Source organism: Lynx rufus, unplaced genomic scaffold (genome assembly GCF_022079265.1).
Source record: "Lynx rufus isolate CCGP_SWC_20201006 ecotype Redwood Valley unplaced genomic scaffold, mLynRuf1.p SCAF_18, whole genome shotgun sequence".
Classification (NCBI taxonomy): domain Eukaryota; kingdom Metazoa; phylum Chordata; class Mammalia; order Carnivora; family Felidae; genus Lynx; species Lynx rufus.
In genome coordinates, this window is record NW_025814832.1 from 15,516,863 (window position 1) to 15,538,842 (window position 21,980).

General features: G+C 43.0%; 1 protein-coding gene and 1 non-coding gene across 2 annotated transcripts in view; both read left to right on the forward strand.

Annotated features, from left to right (window-relative positions):
• The window catches only part of TEX14 (testis expressed 14, intercellular bridge forming factor), an 89,802-nt gene that overhangs the window by 14,647 nt on the left and 53,175 nt on the right, over window positions 1–21,980 (forward strand). The window contains exons 2-7 of the mRNA XM_047080949.1: window positions 8,587–8,590; window positions 9,303–9,417; window positions 15,286–15,451; window positions 16,476–16,612; window positions 20,591–20,672; window positions 21,562–21,692. Coding sequence (XP_046936905.1) covers window positions 8,587–8,590; window positions 9,303–9,417; window positions 15,286–15,451; window positions 16,476–16,612; window positions 20,591–20,672; window positions 21,562–21,692 — 635 coding nt within the window. The remainder of the gene's footprint in view (window positions 1–8,586; window positions 8,591–9,302; window positions 9,418–15,285; window positions 15,452–16,475; window positions 16,613–20,590; window positions 20,673–21,561; window positions 21,693–21,980) is intronic.
• Window positions 8,406–8,620, forward strand: LOC124513680 (small nucleolar RNA U3). The gene has a single exon (XR_006962502.1). It is a non-coding gene; the product is annotated as a small nucleolar RNA U3 (small nucleolar RNA).

The following is a 21,980-nucleotide window of genomic DNA, read 5'->3' on the forward strand; positions in this document are numbered from 1 at the left end:
CTCTTTAGCTCCATCCATGCTGTTGCAAATGGCAAAGTTTCATTCTTTTTTATGACTGAATAATATTCCATTGTGTATATACTACATCTTTGGTTGTTTTTTGAGAGAGTGTGAAAGTGGGAGAGAGGGGCAGAGGGAAAGAGAGTCTTTTTTTTTTTTAACACTTATTTATTTTTTGAGAGGCAGAATGTGAGCAGGGGAGGGGCAGAGAGAGGGAATCACAGAATCCAAAGCAGGTTCCAGGCTCTGAGCTGTCAGCACAGAGCCCAACACAGGGCTCGAGCTCACGAATTGCGAGATCATGACCTGAGCTGAAGTCAGACACTTAACTGACTGAGCCACCCAGGCGCCCCAGGAGAGAGTCTTAAGCAGGCTCCATGCTCAGTGTGGAGCTTGATGTGGGGCTCAGTCCTACGGCCCAGGGATCATGACCTGAGCTGAAATCAAGAGTTGGACACTCAATGGACTGAGCCACCCAGGCAACCCAGGAGCTTGTTCTTTGAAAAGAAAAAAATCAATAAAGTTGATAAACCTCTAGCCAGATTTTTCAAGAAAAAAAAAAGGGGAAAGGATTCAAATAAATAAAATCACAAATGAGAGAGGAGAAATAACAACCAACATCACAGAAATACAAACAATTATAAGAGAATATTATGAAAAACTATATGCCAACAAATTGGACAACCTAGAAGAAATAGATAAATTCCTAGAAATATATAAACTACCAAACTAAAACAAGAAGAAATAGAAAATTTGAACAGACTGATAACCAGCAAAGAAACTGAATCAGTAATCACAAAACTCCTAACAGGGGTGCCTGGCTGGCTCAGTCAGTAGAGCATGCAACTCTTGATCTTGAGGTTGTGAGTTTGAATCCCATGTTGGGTGTAGAGATTACTTAAAAATAAAATTTAAAAAATGTTTATTTATTTATTTTGAGAGAGAGTGTGCCATATGAGTGAACGAGGGGAGAGAGAGAGAGAGAAAGAGAGAGAGAGAATCCCAACCAGTCTCCTCACTGTCAGCGCAGAGCCCAACGTGGGGTTCTTTGAGGGAGAGAACGAGAGCACACACGTGAGCTTCGAAGGGACAGAGAGAGAGGGAGAGAGAGAATCCCAAGCAGGCTCAGCACTGTCTGTGCAGAGCCCGAGGTGGGGCTGTATCTCACCAAGTGTGAGACCATGACCTGAGCCCAAATCAAGAGTCTGACACTTAACTGACTGAGCCATGTGGGCACCCCCTTAAAAATAAAATTTTTAAAAAACAAACAAACAAAAACTCCCAACAAACAAAAGTCCAGGACCAGATCGCTTCACAGGCAAATTCTACCAAACACTTAAAGAGTTAGTACCTTTTCTCTTCAAACTGTTCCAAAAAATAGAAAAGGAAGGAAAAGTTCCAAATTCTTTCTGAGGCCAGCATTATCCCGATACCAAAACCAGATAAAGACACCAGTATCCTGATGAACATATATGCAAAAATCCTCAATAAGATACTAGCAACCGAAATCAACAATACATTAAAAAAATCATGCACCATGATCAAGTGGGATTTATTCCTGGGTTGCAAGGGTGGTTCAATATTCGCAAGTCAATCAAGTTGATACATCACATCAATAGGAGAAAGGACAAGAACCATATGATCATGTCAGTAGATGCAGAAAAAGCATTTAACAAAGTACAACATCTATTCATGATAAAAACCTTCAATGGGACACCTGGCTGACTCAGTCAGTGGAGCATGTGACTCAATTTCAAGACCCATGTTGGGGCATAGAGCCTACTGAATTAAAAAAAAAAAACACCCTTAAGAAAATAGGTTTAGAGGGAACATATGAAAAACCCACAGCCAACATCATACTCAGTGGGGAAAAACTGAGCTTTTCCCCTAAGGTTAGGAACAAGACGAGGATGTCCAGTCTCACCACTTCTATTCAACATAGTATTGGAAATCCTAGCCACAGCAATCAGACAACAAAAATAAATAAGTAAAGCATGCACTATTTGCAGATGATGATACTATATACAGAAAACCTGAAATACTCTACCTAAAAACCACTGGAACTCATAAACAAATTCAGTAAAGTTGCAGGATACAAAATCAGTGTACAGAAATATGTTGCATTTCTACATGCCAATAATGAAGCAGCAGAGAGAAATTAATAAAACAATCTCATTTCTAATTGCACCAAAAGTAATAAAATACCTAGGAATAAACTTAACCAATGAGTGATAGCTCTTTACAAGTTAAAAAGAACAGCCATTTAAAGTAGTTTTAAATGTGCTTCTGATATTTTCTTAAGATGATTTTTTCTTTTTTTTGCCTTTCAGTGTTATGATTTATTTCTTTTAACTATTTTCTCAGCCAAATACAATTTTATTTATTTATTTATTTATTTTATTAAATTTTTTTAAAAAACTCTTTTTTTTTTTTTTTAGTTTATTTATTTTTGACAGAGACAGAGTGTGAGCATGAGCTGGGGAGGGGCACAGAGAGAGGGAGACACAGAATCCGAAGCAGGCTTCAGGCTCCAAGCTGTCAGCACAGAGCCTGACGCGGGGCTCGAACTCACGAACTGTGAGATCATGACCTGGGCTGAAGTCGGACGCTCAACTGACTGAGCCACCCAGGTGCCCCTATTTATTTATTTTAAATACATTTTTTTCAACGTTTTTTATTTATTTTTGGGACAGAGAGAGACAGAGCGTGAACGGGGGAGGGGCAGAGAGAGAGGGAGACACAGAATCGGAAACAGGCTCCAGGCTCCGAGCCATCAGCCCAGAGCCTGACGCGGGGCTCGAACTCACGGACCGCGAGATCGTGACCTGGCTGAAGTCGGAGATTTATTTATTTTAATGTTCATTTATTTTTGAGATAGAGACACAGAGTGTAGTGGGGGAGGGGCAGAGAGAGAGAGGGGAAGACACAGAATCCAAAGCAGGCTCCAGGCTCTGAGCTGTCAGCACAGAGCCCAACACAGGGCTCGAACCCATGAACCATGAGATCATGACCTGAGCCGAAGTTGGACGCTTAACCGACTGAGCCACCCAGGCGCCCCAGGACCACCTGATTTTAGCTTTGATGCTAAAGCTTTTATATTTTCATTTTAGAACTCTTCTTTGATTTTTGAATCTCACTTTTAAATTATTCCAGATTAATCAGATGTTTTTCCTAACTTCTGCTTTAGGGAACTATTCCTGGTCTACACTGGGGCTGTTAATGCACCATGGTTGTTGCACACTGGGGTAGAAAAATCAACAGTCTCCTAATTCTACTGACTGTTACGTGATATAGTTGTACAAGCAGTCTTCATTTTATTTTATTTTATTTTATTATTTATTTATTTGAGAGAGAGAGAGAAGGGGAGGTGCAAAGAGACAATCCTAAGCAGACTTTGTGCTGTCAGTGCGGAGCCTGACACAGGACTTGAACTCACCAACCAGGAGATCATGACCTGAGCCAAAATCAAGAGTTGGATGCTTAACCGACTAAGCCACCTAGGCACCCCAGCAGTCTTCATTTCTTGTTGGAGGTAGCAATGCCTTTCATAGTGCCCTGTTACACCAAGACGGCAGCATATATTCAGCTGATTCAATTCTTAGGCCAGTGAGTAAAGCCACTGCAGTTTCACTTGTTTCTCTGCAGTTTCACTTGTTTGTCACTAGCCCTATTTCTGTTCTTAAATCTGGATTATCACTCTTCTGTTCTCACTGTTCCACCTGAGTTCATGGCTGTAAGAAGCCACTGCAAACTCCGTTCTTCTCAGGAAATGTGTAGAACATGCTTCCTTTGGTGATCCTTATAAGAATTTTTTTTTTTTTTAAGTAGGCTTCATTACCAACACAGGGGGCTTGAATTCAAGACCCTGGGATCAAGAGTTGCACACTGTATGTACTAACTGAGCCAGCCAGTTCCCCACCACCCTTAAAAATGTTTTTATTGGGGCACCTGGGTGGTTCAGTAGACTTTGGTTTCAGCTCAGGTCATGATCTCACAGTTCATGAATTCAAGCCCTGCATCAGGCTCCGTGCCGACAGCACAGAGCCTGCTTGGGATTCACTTTCTTCTCCCTCTCTCTGTGTCTCTCCCCGGCTGTCTCTCTGTCAAAATAAATAAATGAACTTTAAAAAATGTTTTTATTACAGAAGTAATGTGAAGTTATTTTAACCAGTGGAATCAAAAGTAGATGGATGGATGGATAGGTAGATGGAAGATAGATGGATAGACATAACTAATCTGCCTTTACAAAAGTGGTATACTGTATGCATTCTGAAACTTGCATTTAACATTACATCTTATCCATCTCTAGTCCAATTGATACAGAACTAACTCATCCATTTTAATAATTGCTTAATATTTAACTGTATGTACCATAATTTATTCAGCTATACCCTTTTTGATGGTTATTAAGATTCTTTTTTTACAGTTTGTATCATTGGAGGCAAGCTTTGATAAAATACTTTGTAATATATCTTTATATAATGGGTTTTTAATATTCCAAGTGGGATTTCTGGATCCAGCTTTTAATAGATATTTAATAGATATTGCCATATTGCTTTCCACAAGCATTATAACACTTCATACTCCTAACTGCATTTAGGAAAGTGTCAACTTTCCCACCTCTTCTCCAACTGTGAATGTTTTCTCATTTTTAAATTTTTTTCAGGCTTCACAGGAAGTTTTATGTTTTTTTCCTCTATTTCAGCCCAGGCACCATTTTATATTGGTTCATGGACTATTGCAGAGTAGAGTGAAATATCTATCCTTCCTATACACCCATTATTTGTTTTATCCTCTCATTCTCTTTACCCTCCATCATCCTACTTCCACCCAAAGCTGTCAAGGTTTCCTGCTCTCAGAAATTAACACTTTCTCTCCCCTTTGAGTTTAACGCCATGGACAGCATTGTTTAGTTACTAAAGGCTTCTGTAATACTGAGCAGCAAGGCTGAGAAATTAGGATGAGAGGAAGACAATATGTTGCAGTGCAGGGACTTTGGAGCCAGATTGTTTTGTGATCCCTGGAAAATTGCTGAACCTCTCTAAACCTTGTTTTTTCAATCCATAAAACAGTGATAATAGTATCTTCCTCCCATTGTACCGTTGTGAGGATCGAGTTAGAATGGTGCCTGGCACACATGGTTATTAATATCAGGTCTTGGGGCGCCTGGGTGGCTCAGTTGGTTAAGCGTCTGCCTTCAGCTCAGATCATGATCTCAGGGTTCGTGAGTTCAGGTCCTGCATTAGGCTGTATGCTGACAGCTCGGAGCCTGAGGTCTGCTTTGGATTCTGTATCTCCCTCTCTCTCTCTCTGCCCTTTCCCTGCCCATGCTCTCTCTCTCATTCTCCGTTTCTCTCAAAAATACATAAACGTTAAATAAAAAAAGTTAAAAAAATAATATCAGGTCTTGCTTCCTAGGAGGCCCAGAAATTAGGTCACTGACCCATCTGGAGGCCCCAGGCTAAAAAAGTTGTCATTAGGACTTCAACACTTGAACCCAGTTCTTTTGACCTTTTTAGTCAGTCTTTGTGAAAGCTGCCTTTGGCCACTTGTTGGGGGGGTTACTTTGGTCACCTTTATATCAGTCCCAACATGGCTACAGTGGGACTGGCCTGAAATAAATATTTGTTGAATGAATGAATTAATGAGTAAATGAATAAATGTCTTCTACTAGGAAATCACTGAAAAGCCGTTGTTTGTGTAAGTTGTGGGGACACTGGTTTTCAACCTATTTTTCTCTGCAGCTATCTGTATATTCTCAAGACTTTGTTGCTCATTGCCTCCCTAAGTGTTTCTCTAAGCCTTCAGAGGCCCTGCTTGGTTTAATTTGTTACTTCATGAACCCCAGGGATTAACCAGTCTGCTTCCCTAAACTGTAGTTCCTTCCTGTCAAGAATTATGAATAGTCTGCAGTTTTACAAATTAGCCTGCTACAGGTTTATCAATTCAGGCAGCAAACATGAGATTCCTGGGTAGAGAATTGAATGATAATTTATTACTCATAGCAGCAGCAATAGCTACACTTTTAGTTTTTTTGGTCCTGGTTCCTCAGGCCCTAATTCCCTCAGAGCCATGCAAAGAGCTATATAATATTGCACACGTAGTGGGTTGCTTTACAGCAGAAGTATCCTGAGCTTGGGGAATCCAAATCTTCTATAATAGACAGTATGCCCTTTGCTCCACAAAGAGCCATCATCTTTATTACACTGGGCAGTAAGCATGACTGCACTTTGCTCTAAAGGAGATACTGTATCTTCCGAAGTTTGGTATACAGACATCTTCAAAAAGATAGTCTGGGGAGCCTTGGCTCACTCATGGGTAGAGCATGTGACTCTCAATCTCAGGGTCATGAGTTCAAGCCCCACGTTGGGCATGGAGCCTACTTTAAAAAAAGTCTAGAACACAGGGTAGTTAGTGCCTCACTCTCATGACATGTAGACACAGGAGCCATCCACGGAGAATGTGGGAGAATTGTCTTCCCACATTGTTCTTTGCTGCTCTTCTCTACCCTTAGGCTTGCTTTTGTTGGTCAGATAAGTTTACTTGGAACCAAAGGACTATTTTGGCAGTTTCTGCCCTCAAGGTTAGGGGAGAAGGTTTGGTAAAGAAGACAGACATGGCACAAATACTTGTAACACGGTGAGACCTGAGCAATAAGAAATATGAACCCCACTAGTACTGCTCTCACCAAGAACATTGATCCTTCTTACTAGATTTCTCCAGCTCTGATGGTGTTGACTGATACTCCTTATCTCCCTGGAGCATCTGGGTGGCTCAGTCATTTGAGGGCTCAGATCATGATCTCATAATTCCTGAGTTCCAGCCCCATATTGGGCTTTGCATTGCCTGTGTGGAGTCTGCTTGGGATTCTCTCTCTCGCCCCCTCTTTCTCTCTCTCAAAATAAATAAATAAGCTTTTTAAAAAAGTTAAATGAAACTCTTATTTCCCTTGTCACTGTGACCCACTTGTTCTAGGTTTTCTCTTACCTCTTTTGGTTTCCTTCTCCCTACTTTTTGGCTTTGTCCTCTCGGCTTGCCCCTTAGATGTTAGTGGGCCTCAGGGCTCCATACTCAACTCTTTGTTATTTAGGTAGGATATTTTGTGACTCATTTTCACCCATGGCTTAAAATGGCCAATTACAATGTTTACAACCCCTATCTTGCCCAGTTCTCTGCACTGACACCTTTGCTTGAATTCATTATTCGATACTAGGTGTTTGGGATATTGTTGGTATACAAGGGCAGTTCATAGTCTCTGCTCTTCTGAGACACAGTCTTGTGCAAAGAGCAGGCATTAATCAAAGAAACACACAGAGAAGATGTTTGATGTAGTTAAGGAGGTCAGGGAAGGGTGCCCTTAGAGGACACTTGGACAGATGTCTTAATGATGAATTGAAGTTAAGTTGAGAAGGGGTTTGGAGAGAATTCCTGTAAGAGAACAGCTTGTACAAAGGCTCTGTGACAGAAGGTAAAATGGTGAGCCTAAGAGCTGTTAAGTTCAGTACGGCTGAAGTGAGAGGGAATTTGGTGCAAAATAAGGCTGGAGAGCTGATTGTGGGCCAGACCGTGAACGGCCTAGTAAGCTATGTGTATTGTCCTTAGCCCAAGAGCTGAGAGCTCCTGAAACTTTAAGCAGGAGAATTATGTATTGTGTTTATTTAAACACAACTTTTATGTAAATAAAAATTCCTTCATTTGTTAAAAAAAATCTCCAAAAGAACATTTATGTCTGGTATTTTGATCACAGGATTAAGTTTAAAAACAGGGAGTGGTAGGGAGCCTGGGTGGGTCAGCCTGATAAGCCTCCAATTTAGGTCATGATCTCACGGTTATGAGTTCCAGCTGCATGGGGTCTCTGCTGTCAGCACGGAGCCCACTTAAGATTTTCCGTCCCCTCTCTTTGCCCCTCCTCAGTTTACACTGCCTCTCAAAAATAAATAAACATCAAAAAATAAAAATAAAAACGGAGTGCTTTGCAAATGCAAGTCTTTGGCTTTGGGCTTAAGTTTCATCATCTACTTCTTAACATATTTCTCGCAAAAGGATTCCTCACTTACACGGTTGGTCTAAACTGAGGCGCATCCTGGACTTCCGGCGCGCTTTGTAGTCGTCATCATTCACCTAAACCTGACGCTGCGGCAACGGGGGTGGAGGTTGCAAAAAAATGGCGTGTGATTGGCTGCTTATCAACTGTATGGTAATCAAAGTGATGACTTGAATTGTCTTCTGAAATGCAATTTATTTAAAAACGCTTTGTCGAACTTTGGTAATGAATAATTCTTTGGTAAACACATACCAGTGTACACCTGAAAAATTATTGACGTTTAAATAAAGAAAAAAAACTTCACCATCAGTGTAATGTAGGTGGGTTTCTTTCACTCTGGAAAGTTGGGTTCCTTGCCGTCAAGACTATACTTTCAGGGATCATTTCTATAGTTCGTTACTAGAGAAGTTTCTCTGAATGTGTAGAGTACCCGAAACCACGAGGAGGAGGCGAAGTGTTCTCTCCTGAGCGTGAAGTTGGCTTTTGGTGCTGTTGTTACAGTTGCTGATTGCCATTGATGATCGTTCTTATTCTCCTTTTAGGAGAGTAAGAGGGAGAGAACACAGTCTGAGTGGTTTTGGTTTTTTTCAGTCGTTATAGACTAGGGAGCTTTTACGGTAAGTTAAGGCTTTTGGCCGGTTGGGCTCTTGTGTTTTAAAACCGTAGCTGGCTTGAGGACACTTTGTAGTGTTGTTTCTTGGTATGTACTTTTTAATGGTTGTGTTTATTTTCTATTAGCTGGTGTCTTTTTGTTTGGGGACTTTTTCTTTCCATCTTTGGCATTTCTTGAGTGTTAAGCTAGTTTTGTAGTTTAGCGCTGGTTTGTGTTTCTGAACCAACTAGGTTGTTGGTCATGTGAACCTGATAGTAGTTTACATCCATTTCATAGTAAGAAAGGGAAAGCACAGGTGCGGGAGACTGGGAGGCTACGGAGGGACTCTGAAGTAGGCTCCTCAAGAGTCAGATGCTGTAATTATTTAGCCACCCAGGTGCCCCATAACCTGGAAATAATTTTAATTGGGCTTTTAGAGTGCTGGGGTGGGATGCTTTCATACAACCTTCTGTAAGTAGTATTTTTGATGAATGGAATGCTGGTTGCCTTTAGCTAATTTGTGAGTTTTTATGTTTGAAAAAAAAGCTTACAGTAGTAAAACATAAAAATACTGTATAAGGGAATTAAAATTTTCTCCTGGTAGGAACTTCTCTAGTTTTAGGGGATTTCGTGATGTTTGTATTGACCCTTGCATTTGTTTTGCAGGAATTTATGTTGATGCAGTTAACTCCCTGGGCCAGACTGCACTTTTTGTTGCGGCATTACTAGGCCTTACGAAGGTAGTTGATGTTCTGGTGGATTATGGATCAGATCCAAATCAGTAAGTACAATAACATCGCTGTCTAGAAAATGAGTAGTATGCTTTTATTTAAAAATTTTTTTAATGATTATTTTTTGAGAGAGAGAGAGAGCGCGAGCGAGCAGGGGAGGAGTAGAGAGAGGGAGCCACAGAAACCAAAGCAGGCTCCAGGCTCTGAGCCATCAGCAGAACAGAGCCTGATGTGGGGCTCGAACTCACGAACCATGAGATCATGACCTGAGCCGAAGTTCAATGTTTAACCGACTGGGCCATCCAGGCAACCCCCCTCCAAAATTTTTTTTAATGTTTATTTTATTTTTGAGAGAGAGGGTGTGAGTGAGTGAGGGAGGGGCAGAGAGTGTAGGAAACACGGAATCTGAAGCAGGCTCCAGGCTCTGAGCTGTCAGCACAGAGCCCAATGTGAGGGCTTGAACGTGAGATCATGTCCTTAGCTTAACCAACTGAGCCACTCAGGTGGCCCAGTAGTATGTTTTTAAAATGAGTTGGGGCATTTAGGAAATTATTTGGGAAGATATTAAAAGAGTCTTACTAATTTATATCAGTGAAAAATAGTTGTATTAGCTATGTTGAGACATACTTTTAACTGCTAATAAAAAGCTTTCTAAGCAGTTTTACTAGGCCCAGTGAAATAATTCGATCTTAATTAATTAGTTATTAACAGCACAATTGCCATATTTCCACCCCAGGTTACAATTTGTATGATTCACTTAAGCAGTTTAATATACCCACCAACCAAGTTCTTCTTTAATATACTTGGCATCAGTTTCTCAGGATGACTTGTAATTGTGGTCTAAAAGAATCTGAGTTTAATCGTTGGCCCAACTTATAATATGGTACAGCAGTGTAATGTAATCAATAAGCTACGCTTGAACATCTCTTCTCTGTGTAGCACTTTTGCTTTTCCCAGGGCTTTCCCAGGCACCAGCTCACTTGATCTTTACAACCACCTTCTCAAGAGGGAGGGGACAGTAGGTATTTTTACAGTTCCTATTGGACAGAACCAGAAATAGATTTTGAATACTTACTTGATTCTGGCTGATTTTCACAGGAATTCCAGAATACAATAATAAAAGTCATAAAATAGCATTCCCATCTCACATGAGGAGGCCCTGTTTAATGTACTTTAAAAAGTATTGATGTCAGGGGTGCCTGGGTGGCTCAGTCGGTTGAGTGTCCGACTTCAGCTCAGGTCATGATCTCATGTTTCATGGGTTCGAGCCCCGCATAGGGCTCTGTGCTGACAGCTCAGAGCCAGGAGCCTGCTTCAGATTCTGTCTCCCTTGTTCTCTCCTCCACTCATGATCTCTTTCTTTCTCAAAAATAAATAAACATTAAAAAAATTTATTGATGTCAGAAGATTTGGGGGGGAGGTTTTGTTTGTTTTTTGTTATAAGATTGCTTGCTTAGTGGGAGAAAACTTGGAAGCTTGCAAAAGTATAATGAAAAAATGCCAATTGACAAGTATTAGGTTTGTATAACCCAGATATAACTTAATACAGTGAACATTTTGCTGTTTCCTTCTAGACTCACATACACTCTCCTGTCCTGTATTAATGTTTAATTTCAAAGCTCAGGGGCTCAGGGTTTAATTTCAAAGCCTGAGTGGCTCAGTCTGTTAAGTGTCTGATTTAGGCTCAGTTCGTGATCTCGCAGTCCATGAGTTCAAGCCCTGTGTGGGGCTTTGTGCTGACAGCTCAGAGCCTGGAGCCTGCTTCAGATTCTGATTCTTCCTCTCTCTTTCTCTCTCTCTGCCTCTCCCCTGCTCATGCTCATGCTCGCTCTCTCTCTCAAAAATGAATAAATGTTAAAAAAAATAATAATTTCAAAGCTCAGAAAGGAAAGGCTGTCTCACCTGTTTGTAGGTAAGAGCATTGTAGGAAGCCACACTGGGGAATCCCTGGAGTTCTCAGCAAAAATGCAGTATTTTCCAGTCATCTTCAATTACATCTGTTTTGTGCAGGCTTAGAGTTGGGCTCTTTAAAGATCAAATCATTCAAACATTTAATATTCCAGTTTAGGGAACTGAGGCCCAGCAAATTTAAGTGACTGGCCCATAATGGTGCATTAATGATAGAGATGAGACCAGGAGCCCAGGCCTTAAGAACTCAGTTTGACTTTCCTTTTTTAGAAGTCCCCATGGTACCAGGGGGAGGTAGGAAAGGATGTTGTCAAAGGGAGGAAGGCAAACCACATGGGTTTGTATTTTGTGATAGGACCATTTTCACATTTATCTTCTTCTGATCTTCTGATCAAGGTGAAGGAAAATTTCTGGGGGGAAGCTGTATTCTTAAGTACTCAAAGGAAATGCTGTGGTGGCTGGAGCCTACTGAATGCCCAGGGTCAGATGCCTGTGGGACCAAGTGGAGTCAATGAGTACAGACTCTAAGAAGGGTTAGGAATTTGTTGCTGGGCAGGAAAGGGAGCCAGGGAGACCAGATCTTCCAAATTTCCAAGTGGCTGAAAATTCCAGTTTTTAATGTGAAGTCTCCCAGTATTAAATATTGTCTGTTGTTAGGGCAGCTGGGTGGCTCAATCCAACCTTGGCTCAGGTCATGATCTCACAGTGTGAGTTTGAGCCCTGCATCAGGCTCTGTGCTGACAGCTCAGAACCTGGAGCCTGCTTGGGATTCTGTGTCTCCCTTTCTCTCTGCCCCTCCCCTACTTGTGCTCTGTCTCTCAAAAATAAATAAAATGTAAATATTGTCTGTTGTTTTAAATTCCTTTTTATTATTTATTAATTTTTTTTAAGTTTATTTATTTACATTGAGAGAGTGAACACAAGCTGGGGAGGAGCAGAGAGAAGGAGAGACAGAATCCCAGAGAGGCTCTGTGCCATCAGTGCACAGCCTGATGCAGGGCTTGAACTCCTGAACCATGAGAACATGACCTGAGCCAAGATCAAGAGTCAGACGTTTAGCCACCTGTACTACCCAGGCACCCCTTAAATTCCTTTTTACAACATTGTGTGGGCCAAATAAAACATGCTTCTGGGTTGCCAAATCAGTCTGCAGGCCTCTAGTTTCATCCTCTAGGAGGATATTATAGTTCCTACAGTTTAGTGTGCCATTGGAGACTGACCCAGAAACAGGAGAGTGTTCACAATGAAATCTCAAGTGTGTACAGGCCAACCTTGTTGGCACCACCTGGGGAACTTGTAAAAAACACACATTCCTGGGCCTCATGCTTCCAGATTCTGACTCAGTCTGGTGTGTTCTTTGACAATCTGTATTTTTGACAAATATCCTAATGGCTCATTAACTAAATTATGGTATACCCACACATTAGAACACTATGCAGCTGTTTAAAATAATTGAGATGTCTTGGGACAACTGGGTGGCTCAGTTGGTTGAGCGTCTGACTCTTGATTTCGGCTCAGGTCATGATCTCATGGTTTGTGAGTGTGAGCTCCACATCAGGCTTTGTTCTGTCAGCTTGGGATTCTGTCTCTTCCTCTCTCTCTGTCCCTCCCTAGCTTTTGCTCACACTCTCGTTCTCTCTCAAAATAAATAAAAAAAAAAAAAAAAAAAAAAGAATTGGAGTGACTTGTATGTTGTCATATGGAAATTTCTCCAAGATACATTAAGTGAAAAAACTTAAATGCAGAACAGTTTATGTAGCATATTCTTATTCCTACTTGTATATGCAGAGAACATTTCTTTTTAAAAATTTTTCTTTAAAGTTTATTTATTTGGAGAGAGAGAGTACGTGTGTGTCCCAGTGGGGTTGGGGCAGAGAGAAAGGGAGAGAAAGGGTCTGAAACAGAATCTGCAACAGGATCTGCGCTGTCAGCATGGAGCCTGGCCCATTCAGTGCTCAATCTCACGAACCTGTGAGATTACTCATAAGCTGAGCCAAAATCAAGGTTGAGGCCTAACTGCTTAATCGACTAAGCCACCCAGGCACCCCTGCAGAGAAGATTTCTGAAAGGATATAAAAACTTGTAACAATAGTTGTCTTTGAGCAAGAGAACTGAGGATCTAGAACTAGGAGACTTTTTTTTCTTTAAAGATTTTATTTATTTATTTATTTATTTATTTATTTATTTATTTATTTAGAGTGCAAGTGGGGTGAAAGGGCAGAGGGAGAGAAAGAGAGAATCTCAAGAAGATTTCATGCTCAGCGCAGAGTCTGATGTGGGGTTTGATGCCATAACCGTGAGGTCATGACCTAAGCCGAAATCAAGAGTTGGAGGCTTAACCAACTGAGCCACCCAGACACTCCTAAAGATTTTGTTTTATTTTTTATTTTTCTAAATACTTTGTCTTTCTTTCTTTTTTTTTTTTTTTAGTTCATTTAATTTTGAGAGAGAAAGAGACTGTGAGCAGGGGAGAGAGAGAGAGAGAGAGAGAGTCCCAAGCAGTCTCAGTGCTGTCAGCGCAAGCCCGATGTGGGACTTGAACCCATGAACTGTGAGATCATGACCTGAACTGAAATCAAGAGTCAGACACTTAACTGACTGAGCCACCTATGTGCCCCAAGATTTTATTTTTAAGTAATCTGTCTACCTAACATGGGACTCAAACTTACAACCCTGAGATCAAGAATCATATGCTTTACAGACTAAGCCATCCAGGGAGACTTTTTCTTTTTCCTTTTTTTTTTTTTTTTTTAAATTTTTAAAGTAGGCTCCACACCCAGTGTGGGGCTTGAACTCATGACCTCAAGATTCACATCACCTCAAGAGTCACATGCTCTACTAACTGAGCCAGTCAGGCACTACCACCTTCAGACTCCTTTCTTTCTTCTCAACTTCCTCCTCCGTTTTCATTTTGTTTCTTCTTCTCCTTCTCTTTTCCCTCTGCCTTCTCCTGTTTGTGTTTCTTTTTCACAAGAACCACAGTAAGCTTCCTGTGTGGTCCTAATGTGCAGCCAGGTTAAGAAACCACAGCTATATATCACATATCACTGTATTCTGAACACAATAAATGCCACCCTCTTATGCTTCAGATTGTTAATTGGCTTTGGTGACGTTTTCCTGAGTTGCAGATTTTTTTTGTTAAGTTTATTTATTTATTTTGAGAGAGAGAGAACACAAGCAAGGAAGGGGCAGAGATGGAGAGAATCTCAAGCAGGCTCAGTACCCTCAGCACAGAGCCCCATGTGGGGCTTGAACTCACAAACCATGAGATCATGAATTGAGCCAAAACCAAGAGTCAATACTTAACCAACTGAGCCACCCAGCTGCCCTGTAGATTCTTTTTTTTTTTTTAATTTTCTTTTTTTTTTAATGTTTATTTTTGAGAGAGAGAGTATGAGCCAGAGAGAGGGAGACACAGAATCAGAAGCAGGCTCCAGGCTCTGAGCTGTCAAGCACAGAGTCCGACACGATGTTCGAACTCACGAATCATGAGATCATGACCTGAGCCAAAGTCGGACGCTCAACCCTACTGAGCCACCCAGGCGTCCCTGGGCCCTGTAGATTCTTGATCAGATTGCTGGTGCCAAGGTTTTGCGGGCCTCTACTGGGGGATTTGGGAGATAGAGACATTCTCACAAGAGAGGGATGGTGTCTGGTTAGGTTGTGCTTCACCAGCCTGACCTCGAGACCCTACACACATGAAGAAATTGTTTCAGAACAGCCAGTATCAAAGGGCAATGGGAAAAGGGATACCAGATTTGGAACCAGACCCATACTTGGGTATGAATTTCAGCTTTGCCCTTTTGTTTCCTTATCTGTATATTGGAAAATGATACCACCTTGAAGGGTAGAGGTAAGGGTGGAAAAAGAGGATGTATATAAAGCTCCTGTTGGCAAAGCCTCACAAATGATATTATTATAATCCTCCCAAAGGTTTCCTTTGTAAAAAGAGAGCTTTTTGTGTCACCCATTGAATCCCCCCCACCTTATACTGCTACTTTCCCCTCCAGCCGCTGCTTTGATGGGAGCACCCCTGTTCATGCAGCAGCATTTTCAGGGAATCAGTGGATCCTCAGTAAACTGCTGGATGCAGGGGGTGATCTTCGACTCCACGATGAGAAGGGTCAAAATCCACAGACCTGGGCCCTGACAGCAGGGAAGGAGCGCAGCACCGTGGTAAGGTTGGGCCCACTCTGTAGCCACAGCCAAGGCAGAGCACTGGGCTGGGAGCCAGGAGCCCAGGGATCAGGGGCTGATCCTGGGGACAGCACAGGGCTTGTAGTGGTCTTGCTTTCGGCACTGGACACACAGGCCTGGGTTGAAGCAAGTTACCCAGCTATAAAACCTCAGGCAAGATTAGTGAACTTTTCTTTCCTGGCCATCCATTCAGTGAGAAGGAAGAAGAGTTTTTTTTGAGAGACCATGTGCGACAGGGGAGGGACAGAGGGAGAAGGAGACACAATCCAAATCATCCTCCAGGCTCTGAGCTGTCAGCACAGAGCCTGATGCGGGGCTTGAACCCACAAACTGTGAGTGAGATCATGACCTGAGCTGAAGTTGGCCGCTTAACTGACTGAGCCTCCCAGGCACCTGAGGAGGGAGAACAGTTGTAATTTTGACCCTTGACTAGCACTTAACTACACATCAGAGGTTCTGAATTAAATTAGCTCAGTATTAAGTCATTTAATCTTCACAATAAATCGGTCATGTAGATGCCGTTATTGTCCCCATTTAACAGATGAGGAAACTGAGGCCCACTGACATTACATAACCTGTTGAGGCTGCACACTGGCAGGTGTGATGCGTTTGAATGAGGTCTAAATAACATGACAGATGTAAAGCATAAAGTGCATGCACAATACTTGGCATGTGGAGGGAGGAGGGAGGTGGGCAGAGGCCTCCCTTCCCTCCCCCTGGTTCTCCAACTCATTAGCTTTTCGCCTTAGACAAGTAATTTTGCTCCTTCTGCTTCAGTTTCCTCATCTGTTAATGGAGGGAGTTGGAGGAAATGATTGCCAAATCACCTCTCTGGAAACATTCTGTAAAAAAAAAATCACTTGAGCCCTTCCCTTTCCAGAGATTTCCCTGTCAGGGGCTCCTGGCTCCTCAGCTCCATTCATGTCAGACTCTTCCAGTTGCACTGAAAGCCAGGGTAGCCACTAGTTGCCTCAGCACTGAGCATCTTCACGCTGTGTTGCAGATGGTGGAGTTCATGCAGCGCTGTGCCTCGCACATGCAGGCCATCATACAGGGCTTCTCCTATGACCTCCTAAAGAAGATTGACTCCCCTCAGCGGCTCATCAGTGGCCCACCCCGGCTTGGTGGCCTCATACAGGGGTGAGTGCTGCCTTGAGCTGAGCCAAGTGGAATATTCGGCGGGCATCATCCCAGCCTTTCTTGTAGGAGTCCTGCACCGTGAGCCACCATGGTCCCCTCCATATTGGTCCCCTCCAGGATCTGGCCCACCCTAAGTGGTGAGCTCTGAAGGAGAGGATGTGACCGCTTAAAAATGTACCCAGAGGAGCACCTTCAGCTGTCGTGCCCCTATCCAGGAATGTCCAGGGGAAATGAGTTCTGGGCTCTAGTGGGCACCACCCTGTGGTTAGCAAAGAAAGAACTTTTCAGGTCTGAGGAGCCCTGCAGAAAATTCCTTCCCAGCAGAGCAGCCAACTGGATTTTTTGTCCTCTCCCAAACCATGGAAAGAGTGTTCCTTTATCTCTAAGACTACAAAAGAATACAAATGCTTAACCTAGCGTCCTCAGGCTTTGTTAAGCTGGCGTGATTTGCTGCCAGCTAGTGGGCAGCCCACCTAACCCCATCACAGCTGCAGGAGGTGGGCCTCAGGTTTATCTCCATGCTCAACTGCCTAGCTATTTGAAATTCTTAGGGCTTAAAATAAAACAAAATAAAATAAAGTTCTTAGGGCTTTATTAATTCAGGGTTTGTATCCAGAGAATCCTTTCCATTTTGATTTTCTCTGATGGCATCACTTTCTGTAGTCAGAGTTGCAAGACTTGTCACACCCTCGCAGGCTTCCTTGTCCTGTCCTTCCCTGCACAAGTCCTGGTTTTCTTTCTGGGTGCCGTTGGCTTCTTAGGAAAAATGAGTTAATTTCCTTGAGGTCTAGTTACTTCTAACAGCTCCCCCCATGCCCCCCTGCCAGTCTTGCCAGTCTCTGCCAAAAACCCTTTAGGTCATTCCCCATAGCTATCAGAATAAACTCCTACTTCCTCATCTGACCTTGGAGGCCCTGCTGAGCTCGGCTCCTTGCCTGTCCTTGCCCTCCCCCTTGTGTGGAGTTCCCTCCTTCAGAGTTTGGAGAGACTTGTCCCAGTTTGTAATGATTTTATTTATATATGTTCTTGCCTGTTTCTAATAAGACTGAACACTGCTAACTGAGAAAAGGAGGCAAAACTGAACAAGACACAAAGACCTTTTATTTGGGGTCTCAGAATTGCAATTCAGGGAGCACAGATTCTGGTACCAAGCAGAAAAGTGGGGGAAAGTGAGTCTTTTTTGTGAGAAAGAAGGGGGCTAATTATAGAACTTAGATAAAGAAGAGAAGAGGAAAAAGCCTGTTAACTGGTACTAAGTAACTGCTTGAGCTGGTTTTTTTTTTTTTTTTAACCTTTCTTTATTTTTGAGAGAGAGAGAGAGAAAGTAGGGGAGCAACAGAGAGAGAAGGAGACACAGGGTCCAAAGCAGGCTCCAGGCTCTGAGCTGTCAGCACAGAGCCCAACGCCGGGCTCGAACTCACGATCAGTGGGTTCATGACCTGAGCTGAAGTCAGCTCAACCAGCTGAGCCACCCAGGCACCCCTTGAGCTATTTTTGATTACTACTCTCTGTTTTTTTTTTTTTGGTGCCGTCAAATAAAACTATTCTTGGTGTGCATTAGTAAACTATTCTGTCTTAAAGTTTATACCAACAGTTTTATGGCGTGAATGCCATTTGTTCTGTTGAATTTTATGGGCAACTGCTTTGTGAAACCATTGCTGCTTCTGGCCCAGTTCAGGAGTTCATTAGTTGGAAAGGAAGATGGAACTTCAAAATGGAGTCTGTCACATTCAGAAATTTTATACAGTTCCACAACCCCAAGAGGGCAAGGCCTGTGTGTGTCTTGCTCACCATCACCAGCCCTTCACTGCTTGTTGTATGGTAGGGCTGAGTACAAGGTGAGGGGGTACAAGGGCCAGCCTAAAGGAAAATCCAAGTTAAGTGTTAAAAAACCTAACAAATTTCAGATACTAATCTAGATGTAGCATTTATTTTATAGTTAGATGAAACATTATTTTTTTAATGGGGTTGGACCATGCAGTACTTAATGGAACGTAGAGTGGAAGTACATAGATCCCCCTTTTTAATGTGAAGAAAACACATGAATCCTTGAGATAAGAACTGGCTTCTCAGATCTATGAGTGAGGCCCATGTCGGTAAGATTCCTCACAGGTACGTGTTTACGTAGAGCCTGGTTGGGGGGAAAGAAAAAGCACTGAATTGAGAAGAACAGATGGTTGTATTGTTATAGATAACGGAAGTCAGTTTTCCCCCTTCCACCCAGCTGAATTTACTTAAATAGACATGGCCCGAGAAATTCAGGTAAAAGAGCAAGAGATGTTGATCTGATTGTAGTTATAGTCCAGGTCCCTGCTGGAGAACAACCAGTTCCTCTGCTTAAACGGAGCTCATACCCTTTAAAAAGCCACTCACATACCTGAGAAGCCCCAGATGGGAAGGGGGAGTAGTGTCAATGGTATCCTCCTGTTCTGGTGCTGCTGGGGAGGCATTCCGTTGCTGCCACCTCAAAATCTGTTCCCCTGGGCAGGAAACAGTTGTTGTCCCCTGGATATTTGAGGCCTGAGCATGTAGCCTCTGTTTCTAGAGGAGATTAAGAATTTGGTGTAAGAAGGGGGCATGTCCACTCAGATTACGTTGACCAGATAGCTTATCCTCCATGCTGGGCTGCTTTTCGAGTGAAGGGGATGCTACCACGAATGATATTGGAACATTACGTATAAATTGGGATGTCCAGTTTATCTCAGTCCAAACTGTGGAGTCTTCATTTAAACCTCACAGCAGCTAAAAGTGAGGAAGGGACAGCCTGGCCTAAGTTGCTAATGAGATAGAGCCTAAAAGTATCTCTGAAAGCAGAGTAAAGAATTTGCTTCTGTGCATGAAAAGTGGGCACATGGAGCCTCACAGAGCTGATGTGGGGTGAGGATGAGTACACACTGTTACCTGCAGCTCCTTTGCCATTTGCTGAGGGAGGGAAAATGGCTCCAGCACTAGCAGAATGTTTTGTCCTTCAATCTGAGCCTAAACTACTCATTTGGAAAGCATTAAGTAAGCACCTACTACATGCATGCCACCATGCCAGCCTTGGGGAGCCAAAGAAATATAAGCCATTCCTTGCCAGACTCTCAGTTCATGGGGGGTCCCAGTGTGCAGTGTCCCACGGTGGTGGTTTGGGTGTGGTATGTGGAAAGAGCAGTGGCTGGAATGAGTATCAGGGTCTGTCTGGCCATTCCTGCTGCTCTGTGACCTCAGACCAGCAGGTTCCCCCTCTCTGGGCTCCATTTGTCCCATCTATAAAAATAAAAGCTGGATAAGATGTTTTGTTCTTAAAAGAAAAAAAGACATGTTTTGATTCTTTCCAACTTTGACCATTTGAACTCATCATCTATTGCTGCATATTGAATCCACCCCCAAGCCACCCAAACTTAGCAGTTTCAAACAGCAGTAAACATTTCTATCTCACACAGTCTCTGTGGGTCAGAATTCAGGGAATGGCTTAGCTATGTGGATCTGGCTTAGGGTTTCTTACGAAGTTGTAGTCAAGATGTCAGGTAGGGCTTTATCATCTGAAGGCTTCACTGGGACTGGAGGATCCAGTTCCAAGATAGCATACTCACATGGCTGGCAAATTGGTAGTGGGTGTTGGGCCTCTCCATAGGGCTGCTAGAGTGTCCTCACAACATGGTAGCTGGCCTCCTTCAGAGCAAGGGATCCGAGAGTGATCAGAACAGAAGCTCTGGTGGATCTAGCCTTGGAAATCAACCACTCCATCATTTATTCAGTGCCCAGTTGGCCTAACAGGTCTGCCCTATCTGAAACCCACAAAGGCAAGATTACCAGGAGGTGGAAATCACAGGGCCCTCTCATAGGCTGGCTCTTACGTAGTTTCATGATAAAAAGTCAAGTAGTAAAGACAAAATGAACTACACTTTCTCATAGCTCTGGATATGGTTAATTCATAGCTCAGTTCCTCTGGATATGGTTAATTCTTACTTTTCTTCCTTTTAAAAATACTTCTAGAAACCCTAATGGCTCTCCTAACCGACTGCTTAAAGCTGGAGTCATTTCTGCACAAAATATCTACAGCTTTGGCTTTGGGAAGGTAAGAGGTTGCCACTGACACCCAGCATTTGCAGGGCCAACTGGAGAGCCAACTGGCCCTGACTCTGGCCCCACTTCCCCCAACCCTGTCCAACTCTTTCTTCCTTACCCTCTCCAGAGTGTTGTTTCTTCTTTACTACTTTTGCAGGACAGATAACTCTTAGTCTTCTTGTCCTTACTGAAAAATGGAGAAAGCCCTGGAAAGTTCCCTTGAATGACATTGGGCTAGATTTGGGGAGTTTAGAAAATGATCCTTTCATTAATTCCCAGTGAGGGCCCCAGACATGTCTCCCTGAAGAGAAGCAGAGAGCTACACTGACCCTGTAGGTCTTATTGGTGGTTGACTTGCCCTCCGTAACTTTTTGTTGGAATGCCTTTAAGGCATTGAGATTTTGAACTGAGAAATGTGTTGAGGGAAAATATCTTTTGGGTTCTTGGTTCTGCCCATCAAAGAGAGACATTTGGGAATGTAACTGGGTGTCTGGGTGATGTTTGCTGACAGTTTTCCCTAGCCCCGCATCTGTTGGTTGTGCCTAGGCAGCCTTGGGTGGGAAGGAGGGAGCAGGAATGTTGGCCTTGGCTGCACATAGGTCTGGGTTCTGTGGGGGCACAAGAGGCCTGTGAGCCCCAGCCTGGTACTTCAGGCAGGCGTCTGACCTCTCTTCATGAGCCTTGGTTTCCTCACTAGTAAAAGGGAAAGAATATTACAACCTTACAGGGTTTCTAGGCAGATTAAAGATAGTACAAATTAAAGAATAGTGTCCAGTGCATAGGGGAATTCAGCAACTTTTGGTAAATAGCAGTTATTATTTTTAGCTGGCACAGGATTCTGAGGGCATTTTGCTTCTCCTCTTTTCTCCCCTCAATTTGAAGCTGTGCTCTGCTCTCAGTTTTATCTCACAGGGGGAGCACAGCTGGCCTACCTGGGATCTCTTCCAGTAATTGGAGAAAAGGAAGTGATTCAAGCTGATGATGAGCCTACCTTCTCTTTCTTCAGTGGCCCCTACATGGTCATGACCAAGTAAGCAGAAGCTGGCCAGTGGGAGGTCTGATTTAGTCCCACAGGAAGGGTGGGCTTCATGTGATTCCCTTATGTGTGGAGGGTTTCCCCCAAAACACAAACAATGAAGAATATACGTCAAAATCAGGGTTTTTCAACCTGGACACCATTGATGTTTTTGGCTGGTATCCTTCGTTGTTGGGGGCTGTCCTGTGCAGTGTAGGATGTTTAAGAGCATCTCTGGTTTCTATTCACTGGATGCCGGTACCAGCCTCTGCTGACCCCTTTCCACCGTTGTGACTGTGACAA